We start from the raw sequence: 17,094 nt of genomic DNA, 5'->3' as shown, positions 1-17,094 counted from the left end.
AGCCGTCTCTCTGGAACCTGGGGCTTCAGAGGCTCCTCAACAGGTCACCTGGCAGGGAGTTTGGGATCTGAGGCTCCCTGTGCCTCAGCATCCTGTCTCATGGGGAGCTTGAGAGCCATGGCTCTCAGGGTTACTCAGTAGCTCACAAGGCAAGTTGTCCTAGAGCTGAGGCTCCCAATGGTGTCCAGACCATACAGGACTCCCTGATTCTTCCAGTGTTCCCAGAACTTCCAGGGTTTCTAGGCTCTCAGCTCCCCAGCAGGCTGCTGGGCTCCCAGACATCCCTAGACCCGGCACTAGCTGGCTCCCTGGGGAGCTGAGCAGCCTCCTGCTCCCTGGCTGGCCTAGTCACAGGCTGCCTAGCTTCCTAGCTCTGTGGTGGCCTGCTACTGCAGATCTGACTTCCAGGGAGCATATTTTATTTTGGAAAACCAAAGCTTTTCTATTATGGAAATGTTTTGGTGTTTCTTAAAACTAAATATTGTGGAATTTCCATTCAGTGAAAATTCTGAGATTTCAGCATTTTTCATTCCGATTCAGGATAATTTTTTTCTAAAGTATCAATTTATTTTTCAGAACTGAAATTCTGTTTCCCTGCCAGTTCTTAAAACTATGTCAGTCTAAACAGTTAAAATAAATGTACTGTTTTTCCATATTTCAAAACACTACAGCAGTTTCATAGCATTTAAAATTACTTCAGTATTTCAATGTGCAGTGTACCCAATGTCAGTTTACACAAAACTAATGTCAAAATACATACCAGACTTTTATCTGTACTTGAACTTGTTCTGTTGTCATTTGAATTTTCTGTAGAGGCAGATAAATACCTATAACAAAATATTTAATTAAAAATGTTTAAAAGCAAGGTTAAAAGAAAGAGAAAACAAAGAGTAAACTAGTTAAAAAGGATCTCCAAAGATCACAATCTCTGCGAGATCCAGCTAGCCAAGAGGACTATAAGGACAGATTTTTAGTGCTTGCATTTATTATGTTATAAAATGTAAACACATTTAATTAAAAGACCATACAATTCATGGTATAATTTGTCTTACGTTAAGTAGAAATCTACAGTTTTTACCATTCTTCTCCTAGGAAAAAAGTACTTCCTTTTATAGTAAGTTAAAAGTTTTGCTTTCCATGGTTCAACACTCTCTTGGGCCCTGATCTTGCACATATTTACTCACATGATTAATTTTTCTCACAGGAGTAGTACCATAGAAGTCAACTCTGCAGGGAGTATGGGCACGGAACTCCCAGTGAAGTTAACAGGAGTTCCATAGCTGGAGCACAGGGCTCTTTGACAGTATTCCTGTTTTATGTAATGGTATCAATTCGGAGTACCAAGTAGATCTATATGTTTATTTGCCATGACTGCGTATGCTTATTTGTCATGGATTATGAAAGTCAGATAAATAAATGCAAATAATTTGCTAATTACCTTAAAAGCTTGGGATGAGATTCTGCTCCCAACTCCTACATTTTTATGCTTGAGTAAAGGAGACAGAATGGCATAAAAGGGCTCCACAAACCCTGGATCCATCTTCGGAAGAAGTCTAGCATGCAAAAGACAACCACAGACTCTCTTCTGAGGACTCCCTCCCACATCCTGATGTAAGGAGAGAGTCTGGGGCAGGACTAGGGGTGGGATGGATGTGCTGGAAGCAAAGCTGCAGCACAGAGTACTGAGGAGATTTTGGGGAGCATTATTACTCATAGGCGACAAAAACAGGCTCCCATAAGTCAGACAGCTCCCATAGATTAGGCTACCTAACTTACACCTGGGGCCACTTTGGCCCCTCGAGGTAGTCCAGAATCAGGAGGGTGCAAAGGTGGCTTAAGTAACCTTAGCCCTTCCTTCCACTGGACTTTGAGGTCTGTGAAACACAACCCAAAATCTCATCCTTGAAGATTAAAAATATGTATTGCCCTACTTTTTCCATTTGACAAATAATGATTTTTCCTGCAATTTCAAAGGAACAGGAGTTAATGTGGCTTTTTGGGTACACTGGATTCTAGTGTGGTAACTACAGCCAAAGCCATGAGGGGAAGGGGAGTACATAGAAAGTAGCAGCTAAACAGTGGTGCCTATAAGTGCTATACCTGTAAAAGGTAGAATGATTCCAGAACTTTGGGGAAGCATGTTCAAAAGTGGCACTTGTTACACACTTAAGAGGTATAGTATGTGCTTTCCCCAATGCCAGCATCTGGAGTACGATCAAGTACATAAGATATGGGGCTATGAGCCTGTCTGATCACATTCCCCTTGGGATGGTCAGCACTAGCCATCTCAATCTCCTTGTACTTAAGAGTGCTGCCTGCAACACTGAGGCTGAGTCCTTCACAGGTGTGATGACGGACTCTCAAGCACCTTCTCCCCCTTAAACAAATGCATGCAGAGACAGCCAAAATTTGTCCTTTTGTTGGTAATACTGTATTCTATAACAAATGTAAGAAGTTCTTATTTTAAAACAATATAATTGGTGCTGCTATCAACACAAAACAATGCACAGCATATACATGATTTGTGTTCCGTTGGATGACTGGATGGCAATACAATAGCAAAGCAGAGATTCTTGTGACTGGATGGCAATATAACAGCAAAGCAGAGATGTTTTTGTATTCCACAGGAATGGAGTGGCTGAATTAAAAACAGAACATTTAGAACCTGAAGGAATAGCTACAAGATTATTTTTAAAAAAAGAAGTGAGTATAAAGTAGACTGTAGGGTACTATCCCTTTAAACTTACTGGATCAGACCAATGGTCCATTTAGTCGTGTATCCTACTCAAACAATGAGCAGAAACAGATGCTTCAAAGAATGGTGTAAATTACCTATAATGAAATAACTTATTTGTGGCAATGGGAGATGCCCCCCATCAGTCAGTCAATGTCTGGTTTATGCTCTGAAGCAAGTGGGTTTATACACCTTATATATTTTTATTCTATCTAGTATATCTAGGGACAGCATTATAATAAGATCTTAGCTTTTTCCGAATCCTATTTTTCTGACTCCTACACTAAGGATCTGACCCAAAGCCCACTACAGACAATGAAAAGACTCCCGCTGACTTCAAAGGGCACTCGATCAAGCCAAAGCTCTTGGACTCAATAATATCTTGTAGCACTGAGTTATACAGGTTAATTAATCACTACATAAAGTATTTCCTTCAGTTTTGAATTTGTTGCTTTTTAATTTCAGTTAACATTGTTCAGCACTCAGCTTTTCTGAAACGTTAAACAAGAATGTTTGAAAACCACATTAAGGAGATGTTGCAACTCAGAAATCCTGGTTCTACTCCAGGTTCTCAACATGTATGTACTCTAGTGCTTATAGATGATTCTGATCCCGTCCACCCCGTATTCCTCCCACTCCCATCTTCCGTTCCCTTTGGTTGCTATTCACTCTGCCCCGTCCCCTCCTATGCTCCCTATTCCTCCCCCTCTTGACTCCGATCCCTGTCCCCATCTTCATTCACCCCCAGCTCCTGTCTCGGTATTCTCCTATCAACCCCAGCCTACTCCTGCCCCCACTTTATTCCTCACCCCCTTAAATTCAAGTCAGTTTCCTCCAGGATGCTTGAGCACCAGCAAAGGAGCACTGGGAGGACAGGAGAGACAGCCTCCCTATTTTTAATTCTTGTGCCTCACACTACAGTGGTCCCTGTCAGCCAGGAAGAATAACTGCAGAAAAAGTTGTTCTCAGCTCCTGAAGCCCCAGAAGTAAGCATGCTCAGTCACTCTGTGCAGATGAAACATGCATAGCCTGGTTGGTACATACCCGCGAGTGCTTTGTCGGGACAGAGCATGCTCAGCACAGACAGAATCTTCAGAGAATTTAGCTGATAGCCTCTAGCAAACCACTGGCAAGCATGTCTAAATTGTTATTTTCAGAGGCTTATTTGGCAGATTTTCACAGGGATGGCTAAAAGCACATCTCTGACACATAGGCAAGTCACCTGACAAATTTCAAGTCCCGGCTCCAAAGCACAGAGGCATTATAGCTTCTCCGTAATAATACTTTAACATGGGCAAAACAATTTATTTTTTCCCTAGCCTCATTCTCAAACAGCTAACCTGATTTTTTGCTGAACCTGTCCAAACAAACAAACAAAAAAGTTATTACTTGACTTTAGCAAAACTTTTGACATGGTCTCCCATGGTATTCTTGCCAGCAAGTTAAAGTAGTATGGGCTGGATGAATGGACTATAAGGTGGAGAGAAAGCTGGCTAGATCGTCAGGCTCAATGGGTAGTGATCAATGGCTCCATGTCTAGTTGGCAGCTGGTATCAAGCGGAGAGCCCCAAGGGTTGGTCCTGGGGCCGGTTTTGTTCAATATCTTCATTAATGATCTGGAGGACGTGGATTGCACCCTCAGCAAGTTTGCAGATGACACTAAACTGGGAGAAGAGGTAGATATGCTGGAGGGTAGGGATAGGATACAGAGGGACCTAGACAAATTAGAGGTTTGGGCCAAAAGGAATCTGATGAGGTTCAACAAGGACAAGTGCAGAGTCCTGCACTTAGGACGGAAGAATCCCATGCACCACTACAGACTAGGGACCGAATGGCTAGGCAGCAGTTCTGCAGAAAAGGACCTAGGGGTTACACTGGACAAGAAGCTGGATAGGAGTCAACAGTGTGCCCTTGTTCCCAAGAAGGCCAATGGCATTTTGGGCTGTGTAACTCGGGGCATTGCCAGCAGATCGAGGGATGTGATCGTTCCCCTCTATTCGACATTGGTGAGGCCTCATCTGGAGTACTGTGTCCACCATTAGGCCCCACACTACAAGAAGGATGTGAAAAAATTGGAAAGAGTCCAGCGGAGGGCAACAAAAATGATTAGGGGACTGGAACACATGACTTATGAGGAGAGGCTGAGGGCACTGGGATTGTTTAGTCTGCAGAAGAGAAGAATGAGGGGGGATTTGATAGCTGATTTCAACTACCTGAAAAACCTGCCTGAGGCAGACACCTGGCATGGAAAATATCAGTCTCAACAGCTAAGTTATGGCTTAATCATGGCTATTTTTAGTAAAAAAAAGTCATGGAGAGATCACGGGCAAAAAACAAAAATTCACAGCCTGTTCATGACTTATACCATAATACCCCTGATTGTATCTGGAGGGGAGGGAGCCCCAGGGCACCAGCAGTTGCTGCGGCCGCTATGGGGAGGAAGGGGCAGGGAGCCCTGGTGCCAGTCACCCCAGAACCACCACAAGCCGCATTGGCCGCTGCTTGGGCAGTCCCCGGGGCCAGCTGCCAGGGGCTGCCAGAGCAGCAGCCAGTGTGGCTGGCACTGGGGCCAGGGCTGCTCCAGCAGCAGCTGGTGTGGCTGTCCTCAGGGCTGCCTGAGCAGCTGGTCCTGGAGGCAGCTGCTTGGGCGGCCAGGGGGTCAGCCACACTGGCCGCTTCAGAAGTCACGGCGGTCTCAGAAATTCACAAAATCCATGACTTCCACGACCTCCGTGACAGACATGAAGCCATTGTTATAAGCAACTGAAAACAGGGTCCTATAATGGAAGGCTTTGAGCAACCTTTAACCATTGTTGCTACCAACACAACCTATTTGTAATAACCATATAAATAGCAATGCATGCAGTTTGAACTGATGTTATTTAAAGCCTCATGGGCAGTAGTGCAAATTATAAAAATCACATCAATTTCATGCTGCTGCTTGGGAGAACTTTAAAAGAAAAAAGAGACTAAGAGGCAGAGTGGAGTCACTATCTTCACAACAGCCAAGTGAGAACGAGAAACTTCCTTACCCTTTCTAGCAGCCATGAGGAGACTAAGTTTATCAGATATCTATTAGCTAGAAACTGATCTAAAAGAAAGTCCCCAAGCCAAGTCAAGGAACATCATCCTAGGGATAAAGTGAGTTTTCATTGCCCTGGGATCACTGGTTTTGCGCTCATCCTTCTGGCCTCACACAGACACATTCACAAACTACTTTTTAACCTTTTGTATGTGATTCTGTCTAGTAGATGTGTCAGGGTTTGGGGTTTTTTTACTTTGAACTTTGGGGTACAGATGTGGGTACCCGCATGAAAGACCCCCTAAGCTTATATTTTATCAGCTTAGGTTAAAAAATTTTCCAAGGCACAAATTTTTTGTCCTTGGACGGTATTGCCACCACCACCAAGTGATTTAAACAAACATTTAGGTAGGTGCCACTTGGAACCCTATCCCTCCAAGCCCCTTTACCTGCTTTTTTGGGGAAGCTTGAGAATAATACACCAACCAAATAGGTTAACAAGGTGAGCACAGACCAGAGCGTGGGGTTTTTAGGACACTAAAAACCAATTAGGTTTTAAAATTAAAAAAAGAAAAAACTTTATTATAAAAAGAGGTAAAAAAACCACCTCTGTAAAATTAAAATAAAAGATAATTTTACAGGGTAATAAAACGATTTAAAACACGGAGGGGTTCTTTTTAGGCTTAACTTTAAAGTTACAAAACAGGAATAAACCTTTCTTTTGGCATATCCTCCCCCAAAATATTCCCCTAAGCCCCTTTATCCCCTTTTTTGGGAAGGCTTAAAGATAATATACCAACCAAATAGGTTAACAAGGTAAGCACAAACCAAACCCTTGGGTTTTTAGAACACTAAAAACCAATTAGGTTTTAAAATTAAAAAAAAAAAAAACAAAACTTTTTTTTAATAATAAAGGTAAAAACACACCTCTGTAAAATTAAAATAAAAGGTAATTTTACAGGGTAATAAAGTTTAAAATTAAGCCTCAAAATTTTTTGTGTGTGTTTTAAAATTACAAAACAAAAATAAACCTCTCTTTTGGCATAAAAAAATTTACAAGCTAAAACAAATAATTTAATGCATTTTTTTACTCTTACTTACAATTTTTGTATTTTTAAATATATTATTTTAGTAAAAGCTGCATTACCTACTTGGTTTTTCTTTTTAAACACACATACAAAAAAGCCCAAACAAACCCCATCCCCACCCCCAAATTTAAAAGCATCTTCCTTTCCCATTGGTTCTTCTGGTCAGGTGCCAACTAGGTTAATTAAACTAATTAACCCCTTGCAGGTAAGTAATTCTGTACCTTTGGCAAAAAAAAAAAGGGGGGGGGGGTTATATTACTAAATACATAAAGGTTGTTACCCTTCCTTTTATATTTATAACAAGGTGCCTATATGTATGGGTAATTCAGTATCAGTAACACTGTCCAGATTACAAAATTCCTGTAACATTTTAAAACACTAACGTCTAGCGGTGGGACCATTTTCATATAAATACCACAAATTATGACACTCTAGAATTTTTCCCTTTTAAACAGTCTATTATTATCTAAATATACAGAGAGAGAGAGAGATTGTGAGTGAGTGAGAGAGAGAGAGCAAGCACGCGCTTGCATGTGTGTACACACAAAAATATGTAGATAAGAATCAAAAATACAAAACTTGATGATAGTACAAAACATTAGTTTGTTTCCTCCATACTTACTGATGGTTGCTGTAGTATGTAAATCCTACAAAAGGTAGCTGGTTGCCAACAAATGCTTTAGGTATAGGGAATGTTTCTTCCTCTCCCTTGTCTTCTTCCAAATCATCAAAGTTACTAGTGTCAATATCACTACTTAAATCAGGAACAACTGGTGCTACAGCTACAATAAAATAAAATTATTATTCCACTCAAATGATAACCAGCTGAATGACAAATGTAAATGTTATTATCAATATTAGAATTTTCCCTTCTGTTACAGTCCATAATTTTTGTGTTATTTTAAATAGTCATGACTTGACATTTAGGGATTTGTGTGTGTTAGTAGGTGGACGGATGCGACAGTAATCATCTGAACAAATTTAGGTCCTGATCCCATAGTGTATGGGGCAATGCAGATTCAGTAGGGTACAGCAGTTCACTTTTGTGCTATGTAATACATAGGATCAGGGCCTCAACTTAGATCTGTCAAATTAACCATGGACATCATGAAAAGTCAATAGAGGAATTCAGAAACAAAAACTGAAGTGAAGACCAGTGAAGAATCAGTAAGTTCTTTAGTGCCAGATTCTCGTGTGTTCTGGCTCCTTTATGTCACTCTGGCCGTAAAAGAGAGGCAGAAAGAAGCCAGATTTGACCAGCTGAGAATTTTGTTGGTGTTGATGAGTTCTCAGTTGGAGCAGAGCAAGCATACTAGGTTCCTGCACTACCCATCTTTCCCTACTCAGCCATGGATCAGAGGGCATGTCAGGGACATACAGAGACAGAAGGGGGCTTGATCAGAGCACGTCCTACCCAATCCCCAACTGACAAAGTCTGTTTGGAGAGTACGAGCAAGGAAAGTTTAGAGCAGGGGTCTCAAACTCCTGGCCTGCGGGCCACCTGCGGCCCAAGAACTTCCCCACTGTGGCCTGTGGAGGAGAGACGCAGGCAGGCAGTTGCAGACGATGTCCGCTGTAGGCGCCGCCCCCCATAGCTCCCATTGGCTGGGAGAGGGACAGAGATATCATCATTAGTTGCCGGGCAGAGTCAGCCGTGGAGGCAGCATCACTTTTTTCCACAATGAATATAAACAAGTCAAAATACCGAACACAACTATCTGAGGCACACCTCGCTGCAATCCTGAAAGTTTCAACTGCTCAGTCACGGAGGCCAAACATCAACAAACTGACAGAACTGAAGCGCTGCCAGGTGTCTGGCAAACACTTAAAACTCTCTGGCAAGCGAAGCATTGTATAAAGTTGTATAACAGGTTTATTATTTCTAATAAATTCAAAATAAAAAATACAATATAAACGTCTTCTTTTCTGAACATCATCTTTAGTGACGTTATTGGCCCACTGGGAGGATTTGAGGACTGGCACTGGCCCTAAGGCAAATTGAGTTTGAGACCCCTGGTTTAGAGCATTCCCCACTGAGTGGATCAAAATTCTGGGCAGCAGAGAATCTGGCCCTCAATTCTCCAAGAGGTTAAGGTACAAACAAAAGCCCCATATTTTCAATAACTCTGAAGAACTGTGTTGGCTTTACAAAGGCTGGCTTTCGTCAGGCAATTTTTGCATTCAAATCTATTCATTCATCACATGCACTTACACTGTTCCTGTTCTTCCAAGAAAAAAAGTTTATTTTGGGTTCAAATCAAAATTAAAAGTGTTTTTAAAACTATTTCTATAACAAGGAGATATAGTTACTCTCATGCCTTATAATCACGCATCCTTTGGTCTTGCCACAAGCCCCTTTGTGGGCAACCATTTGCACCAGCAGTAAAGAAAAGAATGATTACTTATCCTTTGGTGCACATACGTGTGCAATCGGATTCTTCTGAATATCAAAGTCCATTGGGGGAGGGGAGCCTATACATATACCCCCTCATGCTCCCATATGAGGGCATAAAGAGTGAGCCAGCCACCACCCTCCCACAGTTCCCTCAACTCAAACCCTGTGATAACTGAAGGCTTCAAAAAGCAGGAATGGGAGGGGAGCTCCCACAGGTCATTGGATCCACACTGCCAACAACATCTCAAAGAACCACAGTTACTGGTAAATAACCTTCCTTTATTTTTGAGTATGTGTCAGTATGGATTTCAGGTAAGCAACTGGCAAGCAGTATCCCACTAGGAAAGTGGTAATGAGGAGTTCCAGCTAAATCACTTGAATAATGATTTTAGTACTGCTCTACCAGCTAAGTCCAAGCAAAAGATGTCTGACAGAAGTCCATGGGTTACTCTACATCATTGCTTTGCAGATATCTGATACTTGTCCATTTCTGATGCAGGCGATGATACAGCCTGAGCTTTGGTGGAGTGAGTCTGATATATGATGGGAGAGGTATACCAGCCAACTGGTACCATGAGGAGATTTTTTGTGTATCCATTTTGAAAGTCATCTTGATGAGATGGCCTGACTTTTAGAGCGCATGGCTATAATGAGAAATAGACAGGGCCATAGACTGAAGAGTTTGGTCCTCTCAACATAATAAAGCGAAGTCCTGGACACAGCTAGTACAGTAGAACCTCAGCGTTATGAACACCAGAGTTACAAATTGACACATCAGCCATACACCTCATTTGGAACTGGAAGTACACAATCAGGAAGCAGCAGACAAGGAAAAAAAGCAAATACCGTGTTAAACCTAAACTACTAAAATAAAAAGAAAAGCAGCATTTTTCTTGTGCACAGTAAAGTTTCAAAGCTATATTAAATCAACGTTCAGTTGTAAACTTTTGAAAAAAACAACCATAATGTTTTGTTCAAAGTTACGAACAACCTCCATTCCCAAAAAGTGTTTGTAACTCTGATGTTCTACTGTATAGGCAATTTCTTTTCTCCCAGTGCCTAGTATGGTTTCAGAAAGAAGAAAGGTAGGTTGATTAACTGGTTTAGATGAAAATCTGAGACTACCTTGGGAATGAATTTCAGATGAGGTCTTGCACCATCTTGTCTCTGTGGGGTGTTGTATACGGGAGCTCAGCGTAAGTGCCAGAAGCTCTCACACTCTTCTGACCTAAGTAATAGCCATGAGGAAGATTAACTTCAGTGCATGGTGTTGTCAGGAGCATTCTGAGAGGTTCCATGAGGCTTGGGAAAATTTGGTTGAGCTCCCAGGCAGGAATAAATTCTTCACACAGTTGGTAAGTATTTATTCCCATGGAGGAACTCTGATATGGTCAGATGAGAAAAGAGAGAACTTTATAAGTGAACGAAAAGTAAAATTATTGCAAAGTGGATCTTAACAGAACTGAATGAAAGACCAGCCTTCTTCAAGAGCAACAGATACTCAAGGATCTCCAATATCAAGACCTGAACTGAATCCAGACCACGTTGATGTGCCCACATTGAAAATGTCTTCCATTTTGAAGAGTAAGTCTTTCTGGCTGACATTTTCCTGTTTTGTATCAGGATTTTCTGGACCTGCACAGAGCAGCCCTTGTCTGGGGTATTCAACCAGCCAATAACCCACACAATCAGGTGCAGTGACTTTGGGTCTGGATAGAGTAGCTGTTGCAGCCAGACCTAATGGTCAGAGCCAGAGTCCATAGTCATGAGACAGGAGTCAAAAGTCAGGATACAGGGATCAGAAGCAAGAGACAAACTTGAGATCAGAACCATGAGTCAGGAACCAGAGTCAGGCCGGCTCAGGATACTAGGAGGTTAGAGGCTGGAGAAAAAACTGGAGATCAGGAACCACAAGTCAGATGCCATGAGTCAAGCCAGGTCAGGATGCTGAAAAAAAAATCAAGCCAGGGGAGCAGGAAGCAGAAGGCACACTGTCTGGGACAGGGTGAAGCCCAGTTGTTTAAACAGCTTCCTGATCCTGCTGTTGGCTTAAGTACGGCCAGCAGCTCTGGGACTCTGCCAATAGGACCCCAGGGGCAGAGCCTCAAACTTGGGCTGGGTTTCATGGATCCTAGGTAAGCAGTTGTCAGTAGGCTACCAGGTGGAGGTTTGGAGCGTGGCCACTCCCATTAACAGACCCAAGTTTGAGACAGCGGGTCATGACAGTAGCTGTCAATAGTGTTGGAAGATCAGGTGCAGGCAGTCCAGAAACTAAATGTATATCTGTAACAGATCTGTCATCCAAAACTGCCTCTGCCAGTATGGAGCTTACATTAATAGATTCTAGGTACAGAAATTTTCACTCCCCTACCACAGCCAGCCAGATGGGGATTTGAACCCAAGGCCTCCAGCACTGGGAGCAGAATCCACGTTCCTACCCCATCAGGCCATCTAGGAGAACATTAGTGGCTTTTTCTCCTCAGATTTTGGAACTCACCCTGAATATCAGAAAAAATCAGCGGAAAGGCATATAGGAGGCCTTGGGACTACTGAAGAAGGAGGCATCTAGTATCAAGCCCAGACTCAGGCATGGTCTGGAATAGTTCTAATCATTGGTGGGAAATAGGTACTGTAACAAAGGAATATCAGACCTCTTATGGACATCTGCAGTGACCACTCAAGAGAAATTACAGATGGTCTACTCAGGAAGTCTACCAAGTTAACTCCTGGGAAGTGAAAAGCCACGGGGGTAAACTTGTGTGGGTGGCACCATTGCTTGGGTTTCATATCTTCCAGACAGAGGAGAGAGAGGCTTGTGCCTCCTGGCTTGTTTATCCAGAGCATGGCAGAGGTGTCATCTGCCAGGACGTGCACTGTGGAATTTTGAAAAACAGATAAAACTGTCATGGATGCTACCCTGATGTGTCTGAGCTCCAGAACATTGATGTGGAGCTCCTTGTTTTCTGGAGACTAGGTCCTTTGCATTTGTAAGTGACCCAGGTTGGCTCCCCAACCTGTCCCTGAGGCATCCATGATTAAAGTCCTTGTCAGAGAGGTGGCAGAAGAGCAGTACCCTTCCACATGTTTGTGGGTTCCTTCCACCATCCCAGTTCAGCAACAAATGTGAGGTGGACTCATGACCTTCTTGCTCATTTGGTGTTCTGCAGGGAAACCGAGCAATATGAGCCAAAGTCGGAGAAGTCACAGATGAAATCTGGCAAGTGGCATCACATATGTGCACACTAACATATGGCCTAGCAGTCCCAGACACATGTGGGCATGTTTGAGTCTTTCTTGAGCCCTAGTGATTGCACTGACAGAAGGTAGGCTGACTATCTTCGGGAAGGTACGCCTTCATCGACCTGGAGTCAACAAAGGCTCCTATGAACTCGATCATCTACAGTGGCAAGAGAAATGATTTTTTGTAATTCACCAGAATGCTCAATTGAGATAACAGGGAGATGGCATAATTCTAAGCTTGCCGCCATCTCCTGCTAGGATCTTCCCTTGATCAGTCAATCCTCCAGGTAAGGTAACAGCGAATGCCCCTTCTTCTGAGACGTCACTATTACTGATAGGCACTTTGTGAAGACTTTCAGAGTTGTGGAGAGTCCAAATGGCAGTACCTTGTGCTGGTTATGACTGGGCCAGATGGAGGCTACATGGAAATATACATCTTGCAAGTCAAGAGTTGCACACAGTTCTTGAGCATGACGTGATGGAATTAGAAAGTGTTACCATCCTGATTCTGAGGCAGCATTTGTATTTGTTCAGTCTCCTCAGGTCTAGGATAGAACAAAAAAAAAAAAACAACACACCTGTCTTCAGGATAAGAAAATATCAGGAGTAGAAGCCTCTTCCCTGAACTCTTGCACTATGTCTTCTACAGCTCCTACACACAATACTTAAACAGGCTGTCATGATAAGAAGTCCCTGAAAAGGAACAGGGAAAGAGGGTGGATAGGAGGCATGCATTGGAAATGCTCCCGCAGGCAAGTGTGGGGGGTAGGTGGGGAGGCAACCCTCCATAGTTTGGGGACTGTTGTCTGGATGGCCTCCACTTCAGTAAAAGAGGGACCAATCTCCTTGTGGACAGGCTGGCTAGAGTAGTCTGCAGGGGGTTAAACTAATAGCAAAGAAGAGGGTAAAAAGAGGGAAGATACGAGCACTCAGTTAGCACAAAATCAATATGTTGAGAACAAATTTAGTCAAGAGCCCAAAGGACATGGAGAAGAAATTCCTGAATTGCCTATACACTAACACTAGGAGCCTGGGTGGCAAACAAGAGGAATTGTTCATGAGCATAAATTTGATCTAGTTGGTATTACTTAAATCTGGTGTGATGATTCATATGATTGGATGTTAAAATCAACGGTTATAATCTATTTAGGAAGTACAGAGTGGGCAAAGGGGGTGTGTGGAGTGGCTCTCTACATCAAAAATGGGATTACTTGTTTCAAGTCACTAACAACTTGGAAGAAAATGATCTCGAATGCTCATGGATCAATGTCCTAACAGATAAAGCATAAGATGAGCTATTAGTTGGTGTCTGCTACAGACCACCAAATCACAATAGGGAACAGGATGTGACCACTTCCTTGCGCACCTGTCTATACAGGAAAAAAAACCTGTGCGATCACGTGGGTCCTTCAATTTGAGTGACATGTGCCAATACTAAAACACTCTTGGAATTTCTAAACGTTATAGATTACAATTTCCCAACTCAAAAAGTTTTGCACCCAACAAGGGGAAACTATGTTAGACCTTGTTCTAACAAAGAGGAACTGACCACAGAACTAAGAGATAATGGTAGCTTAGATACAAGCCAGAGATGGTAAGGCTCAAAACCGCTCCACCCTTTATGCCCTCACACCAGAGCATGAAGAGGCTCAGGGCGCACGCACAGTTCCAATGGACATTGCTATTCAAAAGAATCCAATCTTGGGCACATGAGGTATATGCACACCTACAATGGGATCCACACTGACATATACTCAAAGAACACTGAACTACATCAGTACCAGCCATTACCCTCTCCCGTAAAAATCTACCTCCTTGGGCTTGATGAGCATGACCTCATACCACCCACTCTGAGAAAGTGTGACTGCACAGTTCTTACCTTATACAAAAAGTTTTATCCTTGTGAGTTCGGTTTATGAAAAAAATTTAAATAATCTTTATAAAAATAAAGATGAAGAGATTCAACCCTGAATCAAGCTATAAAAATAAATAAGCCACAGCACTACCCTCCCAGGCATAAACCTGAACAAACAGGCTTTACACTGTGTTCTAAAGGTTAAACTGACGTGGTTTTGTCAGACCCGTGGGAGAAAGAATGCAAGAGTTGAATGACCCTATACTGAAAACTTTGCCTCCAGCTCCCAGGCTTTCAAAATGAGACATGATTAGCAAGAAGTTACCAGTTGAGCTCCCCTGTGTGATGAGCCAGAGGAGAATTTTTCAGATAACTCAGACAAACATTGTGCTTAAAAAATATAGTTCCTGAAGCACAGTGATAATATGCTTTCTATGGCTCAAACCAATAAGCAAGCAGACAGATGCATTCTGTACCACAAACTTCTAAGACACTTTAATCCCATGTCAAAACTTTCTATTGTCACTTACCTTCCAGAAGCTTATGATATCATTATGAATTAAGGAATAATAAATACAGAAGACAATATTGCTAAGAAACTGATCTGGTCTAAGCATTTGCTAAAAGAAAAAAAATAGACTGAAGAAAATCTTGAACTGTGTGGGAAATCTAAATAGACTTGCCTCTTAGCAAAGTATTGAGCAAAATGTTAATTACATTAATTCAGTATTTAAAGAGAAAAAAGCCTTCCATTAGAACAGACAGGTGACAGCCCTTTTGCTGATACACCATGTAAATAAGAGAATATTACTGCTTAGTACAAAGAACTACTTACTGTCTCTAAGAGTTTCCCAAGCCCACTGATCATTTTTGAAGAAGAGGTGTCGTTTGATTTCTTCTACACCATTTCGTCCTAACCTCACTTCCCTGTAAACAAATGTTTAAAAACAAACAAAAACAAAAAAACACCATGTAAGATTTTTCCTTTCCTTTAACGAGTTCAAATATCCTAGAGTTTAGAGGTGAGAGTCTACATCTGCCAACTAAGGGCAGTATAAAAGCTCTAGTTTCTATGAATTTGAAACACAGAATGCCCTATACCAGCACAAGTAGGTTCATGGCGTTTCTTCCCTTCATCCCATAATGCAATCTGGTCTTAGGTCTTGTCTACCACAGGAAAGTTTTACTAGTTATACTGATATAGTCGTATCTGTATAACATCGCTCCCTTTCCCCACCCACCCCCATATATATGGACTCTCATTCAGGTATAGCTATGGCATTTTGGTTTAGCTTAAACCAGATATGCCACAGTTATAAGTGACATAAGCTAAGTGACATAAGCTAAACAAACTAACCAATGAACTCCACTCTTATTCTACAATTAGAGTACCTAAAAGGAGATGTTATACTGATACAATTATATTCATTTAAATTCATACCTTTGGGCATACAAAATAAATTTTTTAATGTAGACAAGGCCTTATGCTATCAAATTTGCAGCTAAAGAAGTGTCCCTTTAATTTAAGAAACTGGGCCCAATTATCCTCTCACTTCCATTGTTGTAAATCAGTAACTCCATAAAAGTCAGTTTCATTTGCTGTAGGTGAGAGGAAAATCAGGATCATTATCTCTTGTCCAAGTTCTTTACGATATAAACAGTATTCACTGACAGCATTCACACACTTTCAGAAAGAGCAGAACCAACCAATCAATAACACTGCTCCATATGACTCAGTCAACTTTCCTATGCAGCATTTCCATGTGCAGACCACTGCTACTTGGCTACAATGCAAAAGAAAATGAAAAAGACAGGTAAAAAAGAAAACAATAAAAAGAGGGGAGAGGGAAAAAGATTGAGAAGGCAAGACAAGGAAAAAAACGACAGACCGAGAAAGACGAAATGAGAGGAAGAGAAACAGACAACAATATTAGGGCAGAGGTAATGGCAAGGATAAAAACTAACACTGGTACTCCACATAAAATGTTCACTCTAAAATTGAAATAAATTATTACAATTAGATTTTTTGTAGTCCACCAGACTACCATAAAATAAAATGTTACCCTTATAATAATCTAAAAAGTTCTGAAGTAAGAGAAAATTGTATTTAAAAATTAAGATTCTCTCTTCTCTTGCCATATACTCACCTAGGTATTTGCTTACACTGTTGGAGCCTGGATAACATTTAACCCCATGCTCTCAAAATCCCACACTGAATTTGAAATGTCCAGAATTAACTTTCCTATTGTCTTTTTATGGAATTTAAAAGATTGATTTCCCAACTATGTTTTCAATTAGTTCCCAGGTAGGCATGTAATTCTGTTTTTAAGAGTTATTAATTTACTCTCAAATCAAGCAACTTCCAGTTAGCAATGTAGCAAGTTTCCATGATGAAAAACACTTCTCATGTGTACAAACTGTGAATTAAATGCGAATTTAAGATAGGAATGCCAAATTGACATTTCAAGTCTATTTTTATTTGCAAGCCCTATTGATGAGAGTGGAATATCATTTGAGATGCTAGCAACTGAACCAACAAAATTCTCTGGTTCCATTGCCCTTATCACCTGCGGAATCAGAATCACACACACACACACACACACACACACACACACGCATGATCTTTACTTTTTAAGAGAATGTGAGTTGGTTCTTGTAACTTAAAAGAAAAGCCTATCGAAGTTTATAGTGAAGAATAAGATTAGATGAGACTAAATACGCAGGCTGTTTTAAAATCTTTTTTTTCTATAATGTTTTGTT

At 41.5% G+C, this 17,094-nt stretch overlaps 1 protein-coding gene across 5 annotated transcripts in view; it reads right to left on the bottom strand.

The window, feature by feature from the left end:
- The window catches only part of ROCK1 (Rho associated coiled-coil containing protein kinase 1), a 185,185-nt gene that overhangs the window by 71,021 nt on the left and 97,070 nt on the right, over positions 1 to 17,094 (bottom strand). For all 5 annotated transcript variants that reach the window (XM_037892768.2, XM_037892769.2, XM_037892770.2 and 2 more), the window contains 3 exons: positions 15,170 to 15,261; positions 7,467 to 7,626; positions 761 to 827 (listed from right to left, as the gene is read on the bottom strand). In XM_037892768.2, the coding sequence (XP_037748696.1) occupies positions 761 to 827; positions 7,467 to 7,626; positions 15,170 to 15,261 (319 nt within the window). The remainder of the gene's footprint in view (positions 1 to 760; positions 828 to 7,466; positions 7,627 to 15,169; positions 15,262 to 17,094) is intronic.

The sequence above is a fragment of the Chelonia mydas genome, chromosome 2, assembly GCF_015237465.2.
Source record: "Chelonia mydas isolate rCheMyd1 chromosome 2, rCheMyd1.pri.v2, whole genome shotgun sequence".
In the NCBI taxonomy this organism is placed as follows: Eukaryota; Metazoa; Chordata; order Testudines; family Cheloniidae; genus Chelonia; species Chelonia mydas.
The sequence above is the reverse complement of the archived record's forward strand: the minus strand, read 5'-3'. Positions and strand labels throughout refer to the sequence as shown.